Below are 21,259 nucleotides of genomic sequence, written 5' to 3'. Positions count from 1 at the left end.
GCCGGGATTCAGCACTGGCCACGGAACACTGTTCATCATGTTAAAGGAGAAGGTGGTGTAGCAGAGGAGGAGAGAGGAAGAAGGAGAAGAAGCCGTCTCAAGCCACAAAAAAGGAGACCACAGAGACTAACTTCAGGGCTAACCACCTTCTCTCTCTCCTCAACACAAACTTCACAAACGGAAGCACCGCCTTGGTCTTTAGAAGCTGCAGCCTTTATTCATTCATGCATTCATAACATACACTGTACACTTACTGCTAAACTGATAGAATATCCGCTCTGCAGCCATTCACCGCTGCAAACAGTTGCTCTTGTTCACCCACTCATACATCACACACTGCTCTATTAAAGTGTAAATTGGGGTATTCATATATAGCTTTTTATGTAGTCCTCCCTGAAAAGTAGAATTTGAAACTTTTGTGTTCTGCAAAGCAAGAAAGTTAGCACAAATAATACAACAGTGACACAGAGATATAAATCACATTCAGAAAACTATATACAGGTACAATAAGTAGAGGGGAGTATTAATAGGTAGAAACAATATACAATGCACTGAAATTAGAAAAATATATACAGGACAGTACCCTAATTTTTATAATAGCTGATTTGTACAAAACAGATTTCACCTCATGGTGCAGTTTCCATATATTCCTGAGTAAAGTAGGACAGTGATCAATATAATATAATACAATATATAGATATATGTATAATGTGGGATGAGTGGGAAGCAGCTGCTGATGACTCAGTGTTGAAACAACATGAACTAAAGTAACATCTAATGTGAATCAGTGCTAAGATTAGCAAGCTGGGCTAACACTTAACAGCATGATGGGTCCTTCCAAATGTTGAATGAGGTCAAATGTTCAATGTACAACTGATGACAACAGCCATCATGTTAAAATCCACGTGGGGGCAAATATTACCTTCCTCTGTGTTCTCATACTGTGAAGAAGGTATTGTGTCTGTTTGATGATACCCCAATGATGAGTCAACGACTAGGACTTGTGGTTAAGAATTACTTTATTTGCAAATAAGCCAAAGAACACAGTACAACTCTTGTACTTCTACACACAGATAAACAGGTGGTGTCATTTCCCTAAAGTCTGTCACTCTTTCCTCATCAATTATCTTTGTTAGCGAAATTCTCCCACAACCCCAAAACACTTTGCTTTTGGGCGATCACGTCTCCATCTTGACTTATTATATATATGTTCAACACAAATTCTTCAAAACATGCTATAAATGTAATGATATATGATATAACATGATGTTCACACAAACTAACCTTAACCAAAACCCATCAACACCAGAAACAGCATAAGTCTTAGCATAAATTCAGACTATAGGTCTATGACAAATACTCTAGCTTTTGCATTAGTTAAACAGATGTTAATATCATGAGTAAAATGCATCATCACACACAGTTTACATACATATACAGTCTACTATTATGTTGCAGCAGATGCTAATTATAAAACAGGGTGTCTACATATAGTTTTACTGGCTCCTCAGTTTGTGTTGAGTCATTGGACTGCTGTTGGTTGTAGTATAGTTATTCTAGTTCTTCTATATCTTCTACGCTCTTGAAGCTTGTCTGCCTAGGCCAATACCAGTCTGACTCAATGTGAAGCCCAAACCAGTTTGAGAAGAAAGCTGTGCATAGAATCAACATAATGTGATATATTTTATAGAAAATTACATTGTTCAGCTCTATAGAAATCAGCAATATGCCTAACATCCCAAAAAATATGTTAATAGTGACTCTCACATAAGAATATGATTAATTAATGGAGCTTAGTAAGGTCCGACTTTGATGTCTGTGATTTACATATTGCACTTGGCCATATTGTGATTTTTATAATATTTCGATTGATTGAATCCCTAATATTCGGTCATGTTTTTATACCATAAATTATCTTGGTCCCTCTGGGTTTGAATACATTTTTGAATTTTTGAAATGTATTTGAGTGTTAAGTTGCTCGGGCCAAGAATCTGACAAGTCTTTGTCATTGCTCTTATTCAACTGGACTGGACAAAGATACGCATAGTTGTCATACTCGTGAGCCCATAAGCCTGGGTAAAGAGGTTCAGTGAATCTGGTCTGAAAGGTGTAGAGGTGACAGAGTGCCTCCAGGCCAGTCCAGATAAACCCCAACACTAATGAAGCCAGCAGAGGTAGAAAAACTCCATTTGTTATTATCGTGAATTGCCTTCAGTAGTTGTTCATCTGTTCTTTTGCCAAAACACCACGATATAGTATTATATCCAAGCTCAGTCTGTGGACCTTTTCCTTTTCTTTGAACTTCCTTGTATCCAGCAAGTATGTAAACAGAGTCATTAGAACCATTACTCCACTCTACCTCCCAGTAATGACGCCCAGTTTTTTGTTTCAGGGCTATCTTCTTTCCCTCAATCATGACGTGTCTCCCAGTTCCTGCCACTGAAAAACATCCCCACAGCATGATGCTGCCACCACCATGCTTCCCTGTAGGGATGGCATTGGCCAGGTGATGAGCGGTGCCTGGTGTCCTCCAAACATAACGCTTGGCATTCACGCCAAAGAGTTCGATCTTTGTCTCATCAGACCAGAGAATTTTGTTTCTCATGGTCTGAGAGTCTTTCAGGTGCTTTTTGGCAAACTCCAGGCGGGCTGCCCTGTGCCTTTTACTAAGGAGTGGCTTCCGTCTGGCCACTCTACCATACAGGCCTGATTGGTGGAGTGCTGCAGCGATAGTTGTCCTTCTGGAAGGTTCTCCTCTCTCCACAGAGGAACCCTGGAGCTCTGTCAGGGTGACCATCAGGTTATTGGTCACCTCCCTAACTAAAGCCCTTCTCCCCCGATCACTCAGTTTAAAGGGACGGCCAGCTCTAGGAAGAGTCCTGGTGGGTCCAAACTTCTTCCATTTACGGATGATGGAGGCCACTGTGCTCATTGGGACCTTTAAAGCAGCAGAACATTTTCTGTACCCTTCCCGAGATCTGTGCCTCGAGACAATCCTGTCTTGGAGGTCTACAGACAATTCCTTTGACTTCATGCTTGTTTTGTGGTCTGACATGCACTGTTAACTGTGGGACCTTATATAGACAGGTGTGTGCCTTTCCAAATCCTGTCCATTCAACTGAATTTACCACAGGTGGACTCCAATTAAGCAGCAGAAACATCTCAAGGATGATCAGTGGAAACAGAATGCACCTAACCTCAATTTTGAGCTTGATCGCAAAGGCTGTGAATAAGTATGTACAAGTGATTTCTTCGTTTTTTATTTTTAAGAAATTTTCAAAAATCTCAAGCAAACTTTTTTTAAGTTGTCATTATGGGGTATTATGTGTAGAATTTTGAGGAAAAAAATGAATTGAATCCATTTTGGAATAAGGCTGTAACATAACAAAATGTGGAGAAAGTGAAGCGCTGTGAATACTTTCCGTATGCACTGTAAGTTGACTCCCCGCCGGGCAAAGCATCTGGGATAATTTTTAAAAATTCTTTCTTGAAAATGCCTTTTAAACTTCAGCTTGCAAGTTAAGGACAGAAAGTCTTGTTAGTAGGCTAATGCTATTGAGTAGGCTAGTGGCTAATGCTAGCAGCTAGTTGAGAGGGAGAGAGAGAGACCAGTGTGATGATCAGCTAAGTAGAACAGAGCTGGGTGAGCATTATAAACTGTGAATGTAGCTTTAGTGTATATTATGATACACTTTGCAATAAAAATAGATAATGCAGTCATCTGTACAAAGCAGATTTCCTGAATTTTGTGAAGGCTAGATACATTTAGGCTAGCTAATTTTAGAGACATGAATGAGCCCCAGTTTATTCCACGGAGCAGTAAATGTGTCTCACACCTTTTCAACAACTATGGCTTAAGCTTTGATATTGTTTTATTTTAATTCAATTTCTTTTGTTGCTGTTGAAAACACAGCATTCAGGAATGCACATTGTCTGATTCTCTATAAGACTCTTCTTGAATTGTTGATTTTTTTACTTCTATGTTGGGCCCTTTGTTGATCTATACTGAGCCAGAACTATATCTCATAGAAGTAGTTTGGATTATCTGGTGCTAATATGGTGTTAAAATGCACTAGAATACAGGAAATGGCATCTACTTAGTTGAAAATGTTCTGGGGAAGACCCCAAGACGCCCTAGGGATTTATTTCCTTCATACATCCATGTCTCTGTGTGTTCTTCACAGTCCATCGTTGAAATCCACACAGTTCTGGTGGATGCTGATCCTAACAGCAAACTAACCTGAGTAGTCTGTCTAGTTAGTCTGTTTTAAGGCTATATAATGTGCCATTTGTATAACATGTAAAAACATGTCTAAAGTGCCCTCTACAGTGGTGAGGACCTGCTATATGTGCCCTTTTTTTTCTTTCCGCCCCTGCCCTTCAAAAAGTCTGTGCACGCCACTGCTCACCATGTCATAGAATCACCTCTTCAGTTTCACCTATGTGTCGTCTCAAGGTTGCCTTAATTTCATTTATCCACTTTCACTGGTTTCAGCTTAACTAGTTTATGACTCGACTCACTCGTCTGCTCGGGTTGTCGCTTTGACTGAGCTGCTGAACGTCAACCTGGAGGGGGTGGGACTTAATTCCCCTCTCCAATCAGATATCTGTATTGACTGATACAGCCAATAAGAACCAATACTGAGCAACCTCACTTTGACTGACACATTTTTTAGCAAACAAAGTAAGAATGAGTTAAATTCTGTAAAGAAGATATTTGTGATGGGGACATAATCCTAACTGGTCACTTCCAAATTTACACTGAAAATTCAATGATCTGCCACTTTTTTGGGTTGTTTTGCTTTTGCCTGGCAATTGCACTGGTTGTCGCCATCACACAATTACTTGTGCTTTCTAAATGTACAGATTGATATCCCTAAAATTTAACTGATTTGGTGTTATACTGTAATATACTTTTATGAGCAGTGAATTTCCACTGTATTACAGATTCCTCTGTATTACCAACCACCACTCTATTTACACAATCATTTATCCACATTTGGGTGGCTGTGGTTCCTCCCATCAAAAATATGTATAAAAATATGTAGGGCTATACTATGCTAAGGGCAGTAAAGGGGAGATAGGGAAAGGACCAACAACGACACCTGGAGAATTGCGCCACAAGAAAATACTTAAATAACCTCTAACCTTAAATATTATTTGGATAGTTAATAAGGGCACTCAGGCTAATTTCTGATGTAAGACTCTTTCCCAATTAACCAAATGTTTTATTGAAATACTAAAAACAAAAGCAGGGACTGGAGCTGCTGAAAAATAAAGATGTTTAAGAAGCAAAGAAAAAATGTAAATACACAATGTGATTAAAAATACATTATTACAATTACTCTAAATAAAAATTACCTAATACAATATCTAAAACCCTTAATTAACAATATCAATAAGCAAAATAATAAGTCCAACCTAAAGTAACCAAAACTAAGGAGCATGATCTCAGGCCACTAATGGAGAGGCAGACTACACTGAGGAGAGGGGTGCTCCCTCTTATTCACCTTGAGTGAAACACAGCAATCCTTACAGCAAAAGGTGCATTCTGCAGATGTGTCCCAGTGCTTTTACTCACATGCATCAAGAGTGGAGATCTCACCACGAGTGCCTAGCCTTACCACAATATGCCCCATGCTCCAAACACATATGCTGCATTGCCACAGCTGAGATGTGCATGAGGTGCACATGACACATGCAACTCAGGCAGTGTGACTGCTCCAATCTGTTAACATGGATGCCGACATAAAAAGCAAGATGTTCTACCGCACACACATGCTGCTCAGCTTGGTAGTTTGAACTGAGGTGTAGGATTAGTCAAATCAAGAGAATGTGGAGTGCAATAAGTGAGGAGACAAGAGACGGAGATGCATCGAGTCAGCTTTACTCTCCACTTCAATATCATAACACACTGACACGCGAGTGAGGTCAGAAACGGCCACACAACGTTAACCCGGAACCGGCATCCCATCACACCTCTCCCTTAAAGGTACAGTCCCTTGGTGAATGTCTCTTTCAGTCTTACTTGTTGGTCACCACAAGAATGAATTTCCCTGCAGGGATTCCACCACAATGTACAGTGACAGTGCAGTGATGGATACTAGCTATAAACCTTCTCGAGTCCAAGTCGTGTGACTTGAGTCAAATTTGATGACTTCAGACTTTACTTGACAAAGCTAAAAATTATATGTAAGTCAACCTGGACTTTACCACAGATTACTTGTGAATTTACTTCACTAAGAAAGAATGTTATTATTCATTAATACTAGTGCTGGGCAAAGGTTTACATTTTTTATTTAATTTTTAAAATTCAGTAATCGAATTCAAAAGTAGTGTATTGCGCACTTTTATTTTAAAAGTACTGCTATATGAACAAAAGTGTAATAACATTTGGTTTGCACTTATACTCAACTTTACACTTTGCACAAATAAGTTTCTTTTTGACAGCAGTGTTTCCTTTACACATAGTCTCAAAAAAGGTTTACTAATGTATTACTTCGGAACGGACGTTATCATCTGTAGAGCCCTCACAATACAGGATAATTTGGGTAGAACACTGGTACAGAGCAAGGTCCCTGACTAGATTTTTTCTCCAGTTGTTGGGAGGGGTCAATCAGAGGTTGGCCCCAAATTGTTGTAGTCTGAGCCCAGTTTATGGTGGGAAAACAAAGATCAAAACCTGAAGATCAGAAGAAATACATAAAGACATGCATCCAAAGACCTGTCTTCTGTGTAAACATGTAGACTATGAAGTCTAAGGGTCAATGAGTGTGAGTGTAATTGAAATAATTATCTCAACAATATGACAAACTATACAAAATACTCATCAGAGGACTTGTATAAGACTTGTCTGGTCATGGTTGCCATGTTGGTGTATCAGCATTACCTGCAAAACATGAAACTCCTCTGTCCAGTTGGTATTTTTAACTCTTGAACTATACTGACACTAAGTGATTGTGGAGGTAGATCTACAATCACTTGTAAACTTCCCTCTAGTGGATCGTCAGTGCAATGCAGGAATTAAAAGTTTCCTATTTAGCAAAGTCAAAATGGCAGGCCCCTTGTCGTGACATAAGCTGTAATTACAAAAAAATGACTTTATTATATCATGATATCAATTTGAAAATGTCAAACACTCACTAACTTAATTATTCACTGTAACCAATTAAAGATTAAAACTGTAACTGTGGGGTATTTATATGTATCTTTTTATACAGCCGTCCCTGTTATAATAGTGGAGAAAAGGTGGAGAAAAGTAGTATTTGAAACCTTTGTATACTGTAGAGCAATAATGTAAGCAGAAATGAAACCACACAACTGACACTGAGTTATAAATTACATTTAGAAAACCATATGCAGGTACAACAAGCAGGGGAAGGTAAAGAATAAGGAAAACATATACAATACATTGGAATTAGAAAATTCTATATAGTAATAGTCATACCCTAAGTTAGTGAACATTCATGTTTATTATGTATGGTTACATAATAGCCAATTTGTACGAAAAAAACAACCTATGGTACAGTTTCCCTATATTCCTAAGTAAAGTAGGATAATGATCAATAAAATAGCATATAATACAATATATAGTAATATGTATAATGTGAGATGAACACAGGAGCTGCTGATGACTGTTGAACAGCATGAACAAAAAGTAACATGGAGGGTGAATCAGTACTTACATTAGCAAGCTTGGCTAACTAGCTTCCACTTTCTGAGTCCATCATGTTTTAAAGAGTTCGGTCTAGACCTGCTCTATTTGAAAAGTGTCCTGAGATAACTTCTGTTGAATGAATTGGCGCTATACAAATAAAATTGAATTGAATTGAATTGAATCATGTTAACATCCATGTGGGAGCAAATATAACTTTCCTCTGTGTTATTACAATATTATGAAGAAGGAAAGTTATATATTGTCCTCTGAGGATGAATATTTTAGTGTTTTTTTTGCATTGACATATGTTCATAAATGAGCTTATAACCTTTGGTACAGTCAACTTTTAAATCTACAGGAAATAAAGTAGCGCACAGTGGTAAACTCAGCTCTCTACTTTATTGAATATTCTGCTCAACATTTCCAACAGGTGTTGCAGTTTCACAGGAATCTGACATTGCTTCAGCTCTATAAACCTCAGCAGTGTACTTAACATCTAACAAAATGGTGACAGTGATTCCGTCCTCAGAGCACTAAAGCCATTAATTGAACCCTAGCTCAAGGTTCAGATACAGTCTTGACAAAAAGAAAACCAAAAGATTGCTCTTCTACCCCGAAAAGATAACTATTTAAGATGCTGCACGAAGTAGAAAAGGAACAAATGCTTAATTCAAGTATTTGCACTTTAGAATCCTTATGCCCTAACATAATCAACATCTCACATTCAATAAAGCCAATAAATCAACATTATACAAGTAGTATTAGCAGCTGTTTCAACATAGTAGTGTTAACAAAGCACTTTTTATCAGTATAAGATCATGTCTTTTAGTATCAGGAATTAGAATAGTAAGTTACAATTAAAAACATATCATTGACATATCAAGCAATGCAAACTGATTGTAAAGTTGTGAAGCACAAACCAGCCTGAGAAGAAGGCTATACATAGAATCATCATGAACTAATACATAGAAATTACATGTACATTACTTTATTAAAACCAATGATCCTGATCCCTCTGGGTTTAAATGAATTGAATTTGTGAAAGGACACATGTTCAAAGTTCAAGCTAAAATTGCGTGTTTAGTGGCTCTTCAAAGTTTAAATCAAAACCCATATCCCTACAGACCAAGATCTAACAAGTATTTGTCATTGCTCTTATTCGGCTAGATGCAGGTACACATAATCGTCTTGTTTTTTAACATGGAAGCCTGGGTAGACAGGCTCAGTGAACTTGGTGCGAAAGGTGTGGAGGTGACTCAGCGTGTTAGAAGAAACGCGGTAGAAGGACAGAGTGCCAGCAGGCCAGTCAAGAAACATGCCAACTCTGTTGCAGTCAGCATAGGGAAGAGGGCCACAACACTTCTTACCATTATGCCATGCATGAAGCCCGTAACTGTGGCCAAAATACCAGGATATGTCATTTTGTCCAAGCTCGCTCGATGCATTCCCTCCTTCCCTGCCAATTCTTTGGTATGTAACACCTACACCAACATCATCATAATAACCATTACTCCACTCTACCTCCCAGTAATGACGCCCAGTTAACCTCTCTCTGCACAACACCTGAGGAAGTTTATCAAACCTCTCTGGGTAATCAGGGTATGTCTGCCATGTTCCATATTTTGCCTTTTTGTTTCCCTCAGACAGAGTGAGGTAGTTGTTTGCAGTGTTTGGGTCCAGGGTGAGATCACAGGCATCTGATGGAGAAATCAAACCAAGATGTGTTATTAGTCATTGTGAGAGTCAAACAGGTTTCTGGATTACTTAATACATTATTATATTTGTGACTCAAAAAGCATGGAAAATGACTTACACCAGATCAAATCTCTTCTGTCCGTGACAGTCTCAACATCAGGGATGTCACACTTTGTAAAACCATCAGTGGCCAGAATGCCGTCTTTGTAATGATAGATGGTTGCTCCGGTGTATTTCTTATTTGCTGCAGCTGCTACGAGAAAACAGAACCGACTGTTGTTCTTGAGTGCTTTTGCGAATGAATCTATAAGTTTGGCTTTCTCTCTCATTTTGATTAAAACTTCATCTGAGTAGTACCACTGGCCTTCATTGGTACTTCCTAATTTAGGTGACTTCAAGTAGTCAGCCATCACATCAAGAAAGGTATCCCCCCTTTGCATAGAGGTGAAAACAAAGCACAGAGCATCCTCCACACCTGGAGCAAGAACCTCTCTGTCCAGCTCTGACTGAGTTTGGACGATCTTTGCTCCCTGCATTGTTTCTACACAGGACCTGATGATGTTGATTTCTCTCTCTTTATCATCCAGCCAGCTGTTTAGTTTTTCATTACTGAATGGTGACTTGTCTCTGTCTTCAAAGAGTTTTTGAACTTCTGAGGTCTCTTCTTCTTCTTTACCTTCACGGATGGAGGGAAGGTCCTTCGCCAAGGTCTGCTTGAGGTCAGATTCATAATGATTACACATTTTTTGGAATCTGCTTAACTCTTCTTGAATGTGTGGAAAATTCTCTACAATTCTGTCGACCAGACAATCGTTGCATCTCATTTTTATTTGCTTTAAATCTTCTAGAGCATACTGCGCCTTCCTCACTAGTTCAACACTGATCCCTTTCTCCAACTTAGCAGCACTACTGTCAAAATGTTTTAGTGGCATCAGCCAAACCTTCAGTGGAACAGCATTCTCTTTCCTTTCTTTTAGTAGCTTTGGTAGTTCTGCATAGGTCTCTACTGCCTCTTCAAATGTTGCAGGGTTTCTTTCAAGAATGAAGTCTCCGTAGAATTTGCAGGATAAGTTCTTGGTCAGGTCTTTTTCTTCATCAGTCAGCTTGATGTCAACTTTTCCCTGAATGTCTAATTTGGGGATCTTCTTTATCACAGCTTCCATGCCGGCCTGGATGTTCTGAACATTGCTGACATCTAATTTCTCACTGTCAAACACAAACACAGCATCTGCCCCATAAAGGATGCCAGTGACTACATGTGTTGCAAAGCCCTTTTGAATAATATCTATCTTTTGCTTGCCCATTGTTCCAGGGTCAATTGTACAACTTTCACACATTGACAACTGCTTGAAGGTGGTGGTAGCGTTGTACTGAAACGTCACTCTGCTCTGATTCTTGTATTTCTTCGTATCATTCAGATACCTGGCAGATCCTCCAACTTCAATCAGTCCACCCATGAAACTGGCCTTCAGAGAAGCATCAATATCCAGCAGAAAGGACTTGGATTCAAGGGAGTCAGATGTAGAAATTTCAAATTTACTGCTGGGATGAGCAAATTCAGTTATGTTGTCTTGCAGAGTTTTATCGTCCCATAATGTCAAACCTAAAGAAATTGGAGAACATCAGTCTCATCAGATCTGATAAAGCAGGAGTTTTGTTAATCTAAAGTCACACAATGCAGAATAATTCAGAAACTGGTTTCACAGGCCAACCCTATAGGGTTTTACAGCTTCTACAAGCTGTAAAATGGTTTCACAGTTATAATGTGACCATGACAATTCAAATTTCTTAATTATCACAGTATAAAATATTGTCAACTAATATGTCAACATCCCTAAATTGTTAACTAATATATGGTCACAAATGGATCGAAGCCTGCAAGCTAGTTCAGGCAGTCAACTTGAGATGCACTGCTATACACACATGCCTCACTCCATAATCACCAACCAAGCGCACCCTTCCAATCTGGCGATCTATTTAAACTGCAAAATTTCCCAGCTCTCCCTCTACTCTGTCAATGCCGCTGTTGCCCTGCATCTGTATTGCTGCCTGCTGCTCTGTAAGCCCCACCACCACCCCAGCATCCACCTGTAGGCTCCGGCTAGGGGTTAAGGTATTTGCTTATCACTCCCCAATATCTCTATGTAAACATATCTGCAGGGAATGATGAGGTTGGAGCCTAGATGCCAAAATGTAACTATGCTATACTGCTGGAATAAACTTTTCAAACGTGAGTTGTCTGACTGCACTACATGAAATAATTACAAGGCTTTTGCAAATTCTAATTATACACTACGTATGAATGTTAAATAGGTTAGTTTAAGATAGTATTACCACTTTATGAAATCATTTTTAAAGTTCCTGCAAGCATAGCCATGACAAGAATATGTCTTTAATAAGAATGTAGTCTATATCTAGACTTACCTGGAATCAGTTCATCTTTCCGCGCATCATAGAGCATTCCTAGGGTGAAAGGTCGACCCAGAGCGGCAACCACCGTGATATTTGAAGCCATTTCTTCAATCTGTTGAGAAATACTTAAATTAAACTTTCACCTGTTGTATGAATTTGTATATATTAAAATACTGGTTGTCAACTCTCCTTTTTCACAGAAACAGACAGGACAACAGACTGTGCACAGAAATGCAGTATTTTACTGTAGACACCAGTCTGACTTCTTCAATAAAAGTCTGAAGATATTTCTGTTTTTTTCACCTTCTGTCTCTGTCCGCCCAGTTTTTCCTCACCTGGAGAAGTTGTGGAGATCACTTGAGCTGTGTGCAAGTCTTCCAAGTGGAGCGGTCAGGCTGATGTATTGTGATGCTGCAAGATTACTTATATCTTCTGCTGACTCCTCCCGTGACACCCCTCCAGATGTGAACAACCTTTTTTTATGTAACACGTCTCAACATGCCAAATTGTTAATAACTGAAGTGAAATGAAATGAAACAAAACATGTTTACTCTGGATGTTGGTGATGGTAACTGTTCATTTACTACCACCCCTGGCTTCTATAATTCACGTGTATGCAACATACAATAGTATTTCCATGGTTGGGTTTCTGGATTGTATTTAACAAATATCTTATAGGATTATTCTACTAATCTACTAGACTTTTATTCATTTATGTTTTTAAAAAGGAGTTCATTATTATTCATTTATTATTATTATCTTGGCCCACTTGGTCACTTTGAAGGGGACACCATACCTCTTCATCCCCTCGACTCCCAACCCTTACACTACTTCCCTCGTCCTTCATCCCTAAATCCTCCTACTGTGTATTATTTTGGTTTACCTTTATCCATTTTATGCAATAAACCGCCATAATTCCATATCCTCATTGGCATGGTCTTTGTAAATGAACAGACAGCTGTTAAAAAAATCTATATATTTGACTAAGTAAATGAATATCACAAACGTATTCTGGCATCCTGTGGAAATAAACATCCCCACCAAGTGCTGTAGAGCTCTGTCTACACTATATAGGTTACAGTTTGTGAGCCATTGAAATTGCAGCCATAGACCATTGTGAGGGGAAAAAGTGATGACTGAGAAACTCCGACTAAAGGGGTTATCACAGGGTCTGCATTTTAGCAAGAAGCCAATATCTTTTAGAAACAATCACAAACCCTCACATACTTGCACTCGTGCATAAACAGGCAAGACAAAACAAACTTATCTGTGCAGTCATTCATGTTGGACTTAACTGTATGGGAGCTAGAGAAGAGGGCAAACGTGTTAGGGCTGGTGTAGACATTTTTTATATAGATTATGAGACTTTGTGTTGGCACTGCAGAACTTTCATGACCTTTCTATTAAATAATTGTGAATGATTTCCACCAAACCAATTTTAACACAGATTCAGAGGTAGAGGAGCTGCCATGTCTACTCTCCATATGTAACACCTGATCCTCTCTGTCTCGGTTGGAGAGTGAAAGCGCAAAGATCTTTGTTGATTGGCACTGTGGTCTCATTAAGGTGCAATGTACTTTGTAGGGCTGTCTGGATTTATGACCGGCCCGAAGATTTTCCTAGTCAACTAGTTGTTAGTTCAAGCAATTAGTCGACTGGTTGGTGAGTGTTTGTGATATATATGTGATCATTTAATTATTTGAATATACGTATATATATTTTAACAGCCGTTTAACAAAGACAATGCCAATGACGATGTGTTCTGACACCTTTCTATCAGAACCACCTCAAGTGTCTATGCCAATTCATAACAGAAGTTATCTTAGGACACTTTTCAAATAGAGCAGGTCTAGACCCAACACTTAATAACATTATTATTATTATTAACAACAGTCGCAACAACCACACTAATAGTGGTGACTGATGATGATGAACATGAAGAAGATGAACATGAAGAACAACGATGCACTTCACTTCTTCCCCAGAGTTCTTGTGCTTTCTCGTCTCGCAGGTTCTCATGGATCCTGGTGGAGCCTCCTGCCATGGTCCTGCTTGACTCCCATTGCTAATATTACAGAAATATTATTATTATTATTTTTATTATTATTATTATTATTATTATTACTACTGCAGTTACTAATATTACTATAATCACTGCTCATTGTCCCCCTAGGAGAGAGGAAGAGAGGAGCTCAATGCACCATGGGATGAGCATGATGATATGATAAGAACAATTCAATTTCAATTCAATTTTTCAATTCAATTTTATTTGTATAGCGCCAATTCATAACAGAAGTTATCTCAGGACACTTTTCAAATAGAGCAGGTCTAGACCAAACTCGTTATAGCATTTACAGAGACCCAACAGTACCACCATAAGCAAGCACTTGGCGACAAGGGCAAGGAAAATCTGCCTGTTAAAAGGCAGAAACCTGAGAAACAAGAGAAGGCATTCTCCAGATAGCCATCTGTATTTCGCAGAAGGAACTTTACTTAGGCCAGGAAGTTTAATCTTAGAAAACTAAATAATGTATGTGTGTATGTTTTGTGTATCTGCTGGAACAAAAGCACATTTTTGAAATACCCACCCAAAGGGTAAGTGCAATGAAATAACTCATTCTCTGATCTGTACCAAAGTAAATAGACTCCAACTCTGCTTATAGGCCTCCTCAGCTGAGAAGCATTAAATAAAAGAACAAGAACAAACTCCACTAACTGTCTCTACAGCTGTTAAAGCCCACTGACAGCTGTCAGATCACATCATCAGCTGTCGGCGTCATCAGAAACAGACATCGCTTCACAATTGTGTGAAAAATTCACACAATATTCACATTTGCTGTAAGTGAGGACATTATATGTAATCCATTGAGGTCATGTGTGGCTTATTTTTAACTTTGTGTTTATTCTGTCTCCATGGGAGATTTCTTAAGAACTGGGCTCAGGTCAACAACATTAGGTTTGGCAAAAACACCAGGAATTTCGTCTCTTATGTTCCAGAGATCCAGGGAAGGTATTAGATAAGGACATGTGATGAGACTGATTACTCTGTTTGTACATGTTTCTCACGCAGTCTAAATGAGCTGTCCTTTCTCCTGTACTGTGTCTTTCTCTGCAGAATTTACTCAGGCTTTTATTACATGCAATAAAAGTCTAATTTGTTAAAGATCTTCGGCTGCTGTCGATTTCTTCTGCCACCACAATTGTTATGTTTTACAGTGTTCATTGCTTATCTATGTTTTTTATTATTCTTATTTTTGTTGAATTTAAATGTAATTTCAGTATGTGTTGGTAAGTTTACCAAGCTCTATATCTATTTTTCACCCTGAACAACTTCCAGAGCAATAAGTTAAAGCACAGCAATGAATATATTTGTCTTGCTCTTATTGTAATGTTGGCCCACATTATCCACATAATGAGGCTCAGCAACAATATATATTACAGCATTTTACTCATGCTGCTGTAGTTAGATAAAGGAGAGAGAGTAGCGCTGACTGCACACTCTGGTATTAGATCACACTATGAAATGTGTTTTTACAGGCTTGATTAAGCTGTGGGTGGTATTAGCCAGGAAAGATGGACACACATGTAATTTTAGGACACTGGTTGTGTCTCCAATACATTTTGAACTAATAAATCATTATGAAGTAAAATAAAAGTAAAATAAAATTTGTTGGTCATCTTACAACGAAGCCAGCACCGAAGACAGAGCTCATCATCATCATCACATTTTCTCATATTCATACAAATGAGATACAATCGTATCATACAAGTCTTTGAGAACATCTGCCTCAACACGAGAGCAAATGTGGGACTGGCTTTGTGTCATTTGGTGAAATAAAAGGCTGCAGACAGACGGCGAGCAGAACTTCTTGCTGTTGGACTAGTCAGTAATATTAGCTTGGCTTGCTGTTGTCTTGTGTTTTTGTCTTGTGTGCTAGCAGAGTTGTATAAAGTAATAAATAATAAAAAATAATTATTATTATTTAATTTGGTTTAATAATAATAAATGCATGTGTGCAGCTGTCCATATTTATAACAGAGGTATTTCAACTGGGGTTGTCAAATCGCTTGGAACAATAATGTGAGTCTGTTGTGTGTTTTTCTGCTATAAATTATACTTCACATTAAAACCCTTAAAACATACATCTACTAATTTGACTTCTTTAAAAATTCCAGTCTATGAATATCCAAATGTAGTTCATCATTAAGTATTTGTGATTTCACAAATGATGCCCTTAGGCCCCGCCCCTTAAAACCCCAACTACCAGTGAGCACAGAGAAACTTTGCAGATCAAACATCCTTCTAGAGTCAAACTACATCATTCTGCACTGTGAAGATCAAACATCCAACTGTAGGAACAAGAAGAAAAACAGATTTGTGAGTGGAGGGGGGCTTTAATATTACATTAAAAGTTGGTTAAAAGTGTGAATTAAAGATTCCCTGCATGGACAGAATCAATTTGTGTCACAACACACACAAAAAAAAGGTGCATTAGCCAGCATGTCTGTCGCTGAGGAAGAGGACACGATTTCCAAATGAAGGGCTGGATTGAGTTTAAGGTTTGAAGTTCAGTCGAGCTGCAGACTTCAGTCAATGAGGAGCAGACAGCAGGTCAATATAATTCATTATCAAGTTTACTGAACCAAACATGTGCAACATGGGTTGAGAATATAGCAGAGTGCACAGTCTCTATCTGCCAACATAGGTCTTACACAACGGACACAGGTTCCATATTGATTGGATGAATAAAAAGTTTGCACTTTAAAACTGAGTGCACTGAAACCAAATCAGTCAGCATACCTGTACTGGGAACTAATTGCTTATATTATCACTTTAAGTGCAGTCTGTATTATTTGCCGTTGGCTCTGGACTCCAGCTGAAATGAAACAGTGACGGTGAGGTCACAATGCTGGATGTGAGCTTTAATTTGATGGTGTTCACATCCATTAATATATAAATGAATATCCCTTCGCCAGGTCCATGTCCACTACCCACAGGTTGTTTTCCAAATTAATAAATCCAAGAGAACAGCACTTAAGAAGGGACACAGTGAGGCACTGAAGTTTTAGTTTTCCACAAATTTCTTTCCATTGAATATCAACTTAATTATCTGTTAACATCCTAACATTTGCAGGTTAATCTCTGGTTGTCATTGTTAGCAGACCTCCAGGCTGCAGTGCAGCTCCGTACTCTTCACTGATGAGCCACACTGATTAGACTGAAGTACATGGCATTAGTATCAAATTAATGTTAGTTTCAGTTACAGATCTCTTCTTCCCGTCCCTATCCCTCTCTTGTTTGCCCAAACAAGTCCAGTCTCTACTTCTGTCTTTCTGTTATTTGTTATTTCTGTCTTTGCGAGGTTAAATTGTGATTAAAAACAAATTGAATTAAATTATCATTCCAATATTTTTACTGATTGTCACATTATATAATCACAGTAGTACTCAATACCCCAGAAAAAAAAAATACAAAAATAAAAAAAGGAAGGAAAATAAATAGAAATTACTCAGTATACACAAGGTAACTATACTGTACATACACATTATTTCCTTCATACATCCATGTCGCTGTGTGTTCTTCACAGTCCATCGTTGAAATCCACACAGTTCTGGTGGATGCTGATCCTAACAGCAAACTAACCTGAGTAGTCTGTCTAGTGAGTCTGTTTTAAGGCTATATAATGTGCCATTTGTATAACATGTAAAACGTGTCTAAAGTGCCCTCTACAGTGGTGAGGACCTGCTATATGTGCCCTTTTTTTCTTTCTGCCCCTGCCCTTCAAAAAGTCTGTGCACGCCACTGCTCACCATGTCATAGAATCACCTCTTCAGTTTCACCTATGTGTCGTCTCAAGGTTGCCTTAATTTCATTTATCCACTTTCACTGGTTTCAGCTTAACTAGTTTATGACTCGACTCACTCGTCTGCTCGGGTTGTCGCTTTGACTGAGCTGCTGAACGTCAACCTGGAGGGGGTGGGACTTAATTCCCCTCTCCAATCAGATATCTGTATTGACTGATACAGCCAATAAGAACCAATACTGAGCAACCTCACTTTGACTGACACATTTTTTAGCAAACAGAAAGTAAGAATGAGAATAAAATGAAACTAAGAGATGAACTATCTACTGGGTTACGTAAAGTGTTATTAAAGTTTAAATATATGGAACAAAAGGATCGCGGGAAGTCTCTCATCAGAGAGAAAGCTTCTTGTGTCCACCATCATCAATCTTCTAAGTTTCACATTCCATGACCATAACTCGATATCTCCTGATTTCTGGAACACAACAAGAAGTTCCTGTTCCTGTTTAGGTTGTTCCAGCTGTTCCAGTTGCCTGTCTCGTTACTTCCACGTTCTTTACAGTACAAAATGTTTTACGTTGTTTAATTAAAGAAAATTAAAGGAAATTGTATAATACAGATCTAAACGATGAAGACCTGAACACAAACTATATTCACAGAGCCTTCAATCTAAACAGCCTCGTCCTGCATTAGAAAGGTGGTCAAAATAACCAAAGAGCTAATAGAACAAAAGAGAAGTATGAGGGACAAGAAAACACTTACTTTTTCATTTTTATTAGTAATTAATCACTGGGGATTAATAATACACTCGTAAATGGGGCACCACCTCCGTTGTTTAGCTACTGGAATAATCCGGAGGAAATTATTCCACAGATCTAATCAAATCAATTTTAAATCAATTTATTAAGTTTCAAAATCTATATTTAATCTCATATTTCTGAAGTAGTGATTTCTTTTACACGATTCATCGATTTCCCCGCATCAAATCAAACCTGCACCGACAAGGACATACGGTTATATATGTTTATTAACTAAACTAATGCAGAGTAAATAGCATGAAATGATAAACAAACAAATGACAACAAGTAACAGAATATGTGGACAATATATGAATTATTACTATTAGGTGATTCAGGAGCGATGGTGGATTTTGCGATGCGGCAGTAAGTTTAAAATATTACGAGAGTAAATTTTAGAACTGAGAGGCCCTAATCCAAAATTCTCTTAAACGTAAAAGATGGGAATCAAAGCTTACAGACAGACACCAGCTCTTCTTCATGTGTGTGAATCCGGCTGTGTACCGGAGAGTCAGCCTCCTTTGTTTGTAGATGGAACTTGGAATGATTCCAGGTCCTTGGCTTTCAGCTCAACTGCGGCTTTACGTCACTGATCCAACAGGCCGAAGGGAGTTGTAGTCCCTGGTTCCAGTGGCAATCTCTCCAAAAGGCCCAGCTGTGTGCGCTAGTGAGCGTTGGGGGGCAAGGTGGCTGGAGAATAATGTCTTTATTCAGCTGGAAACGTTTATACGTCTTCTTGAGCAGTCAACTACTGCGACGTCCTTCTGGCTGATGATGAATGTCTTAGAGTGGTTGGTCTTCAGCTTTGACTGTAAACTAATTCAGCTTCTTGTTTAAAAATAACTGCAGGATGAAACGCTGGGCTGGAGAATTCTCCAAGAAAGTCCAAGAATTAGATTAAATTCACTTTCTGTGAAAAGGCGACAATACTTGACGATAAGACTACAAAAATATAAAAGAAGAAATTCGTTTGTGTCTTGAGCTTTCAAAATAAAAGTACTTGAAAAGTACTTCAGCACGGCAAGTTATTACTTGAGGAAAAAATCAACACGTGTCGCAAACGAAGTAAAATAAAGTACGGAAATTAAAGAAAAAGCGAGAATAAATAACGAGTTGATACAAGAGAGAGAAGAAAAGCGAGAGGAGCGAAGAGTGACCGGAGTCTATCTCTTATAGCTTTTATTCTGGAGGCGGAACTGGACGAGAGGAGCTGACCGCGCGCGTCACTTCCTCTGATGATAATTTGATATACGTAACTTTATCAACTTACTCCTATCGTGTTTTAAAGTTTCGAGATCATAATTCACCGTTCACAGAACCCACCATGACTTAATACATAGTTCACATGTTTTAACATAACATAACCGAAATTACTTAATGTAAAGGAAAAGTGGAACTTGATTAAAATCATTAAATCATTAATCATTAAACACACACATAAAACAGCACTGATGGACTGTACATATTTCGTATAGTGCTAGATTAATCCTTGTTATAACAAATATGTGTCAGGCATTTACTTATTGTATTACTATACAGTTATCAAACAAAGTTCGTTTTGAAAGTACCTTACGCTATACCAGAACCTTACCAAAAGGTGGCGCTGTGGCTCCATCAAACATTCAGACATTTTACACATGATTTTGTAACTTAGTCCAATCTGATGACAGAAACATCAGACAAACATTACATTTGCGTCCTTCTCATGCTGGATGGCAATCTGTTAATTAGGAGGAGATGAAATTTTACCATAATACTCCAACAGAACTAAATCTATATCCGTGCAACTGTTGTTACTGCTTCCTAGATTGGAATGTCCACTATCAACAGAAAACATCGTCATTTACACTTTAGAGGAAGGGGTGTCAGAATACCAGATGTGGATTCCAGAGGAGTTTCTCTCTGGAGGTGGACCTGTCAGACTAAAAGAGATGTAAACACATTTCAGGGATATCTAACCCTGATTTACAATCAAAAAGGCATTTAATTATCACACACGATCTACTTTAGGTGTAGGGTGTCGTTCTGATCTGTGGAGAAGTCAGTGTTCTGTTAAAGAGGATAAAACATATTGATACCTTAGAGATCCCATCTGAGAATCTGAAAAGAACCAGGCTCTCTGTGCAGGAGACTGTCGGCGCCACAGTCTTACCTCCCCTCCTGGGTCAAAAAGGTCAAAGGGAAAGAGGAGGCCTTGAAAACTCTCCTGGTGGAACAAAATCAAAATAATATGATGATTGTTGAATTAAGAGACAGATAAAGCGTCTCTTGTAGAGGAAGACGAGGACAAGGTCCTACAGAAGTGTATTCAACTATTATGACAGTTCCTAAAATCAGGAACACTCTTCCCTGATGCAATAATCAGAGGAAATAATCAGCTAGAACTCCCTCCAAATCCTTCCTCATTTTACACAAACTTCCAGTTATTATGTTCACTACAACTATAACATAATATCAATACATATATTAAAAATATAAACACATGAAATGTTTGAATAAGAAATAATGGCATTATACGTTTGCACAAACCCAAGGGGGGTTCCAAATATATTTATTTAAAGGACCAGTGTGTAGGATTTAGTGGCATTTAGTGATGTGGTTGCAGATTGCAACTCACATGCTTCACCCTCCCTTTCCAAGTGCGAAGGAAAACTACAGTGGAAAAACCTCACCAGTCCTATCTGAGCTAGTTTTTGTAAAAGGGTCCAACTGCAGCACCACAGACCTCCTTCATTAAGCCTCTCTCCTCAGGCCCCTATGATCTCTCTCCTCAGGCCCCTACAATCTCTCTCCTCAGGAACCTACGATCTCTCTCCTCAGGCCCCTGCAATCTCTCTCCTCAGGCCCCTACGATCTCTCTCCTCAGGCCCCTACGATCTCTCTCCTCAGACCCC

At 38.6% G+C, this 21,259-nt stretch overlaps 4 protein-coding genes across 5 annotated transcripts in view; 1 reads left to right on the top strand and 3 right to left on the bottom strand.

The window, feature by feature from the left end:
- The window catches only part of LOC127373010 (uncharacterized), a 466,807-nt gene extending 453,035 nt beyond the window's left edge, over window positions 1–13,772 (top strand). The window contains exon 2 of the mRNA XM_051417071.1: window positions 13,752–13,772. The gene's annotated coding sequence lies outside the window, so the exon portion shown is untranslated. The remainder of the gene's footprint in view (window positions 1–13,751) is intronic.
- LOC127372978 (stonustoxin subunit beta-like) overlaps window positions 1–21,259 on the bottom strand; it is a 56,841-nt gene that overhangs the window by 23,285 nt on the left and 12,297 nt on the right. The window lies entirely within an intron of this gene.
- Window positions 1,926–19,813, bottom strand: LOC127373008 (uncharacterized). Its single transcript, XM_051417066.1, has 2 exons — window positions 17,508–19,813; window positions 1,926–4,340 (listed from the first exon to the last, which is right to left on the bottom strand). The coding sequence occupies exon 2, from the start codon at window positions 3,053–3,055 to the stop codon at window positions 2,087–2,089; it is 969 nt and encodes a 322-aa protein (XP_051273026.1). The 5' UTR covers window positions 3,056–4,340; window positions 17,508–19,813; the 3' UTR covers window positions 1,926–2,086.
- Window positions 8,038–21,259, bottom strand: part of LOC127372976 (stonustoxin subunit beta-like) — a 25,224-nt gene continuing 12,002 nt past the window's right edge. The window contains exons 1-4 of one of the 2 annotated variants that reach the window (XM_051416982.1): window positions 12,100–12,182; window positions 11,777–11,876; window positions 9,471–10,955; window positions 8,038–9,354 (exon numbers count right to left, since the gene is read on the bottom strand). In XM_051416982.1, coding sequence (XP_051272942.1) covers window positions 8,813–9,354; window positions 9,471–10,955; window positions 11,777–11,867 — 2,118 coding nt within the window. In that variant the 5' untranslated portion in view covers window positions 11,868–11,876; window positions 12,100–12,182 and the 3' untranslated portion in view covers window positions 8,038–8,812. Of the gene's footprint in view, window positions 9,355–9,470; window positions 10,956–11,776; window positions 11,877–12,099; window positions 12,183–21,259 lie in introns of those variants that run through there. The other variant, XM_051416985.1, reaches the window with a different exon arrangement.

Source organism: Dicentrarchus labrax, unplaced genomic scaffold (genome assembly GCF_905237075.1).
Source record: "Dicentrarchus labrax unplaced genomic scaffold, dlabrax2021, whole genome shotgun sequence".
Taxonomy (NCBI): domain Eukaryota; kingdom Metazoa; phylum Chordata; class Actinopteri; family Moronidae; genus Dicentrarchus; species Dicentrarchus labrax.
The sequence above is the reverse complement of the archived record's forward strand: the minus strand, read 5'-3'. Positions and strand labels throughout refer to the sequence as shown.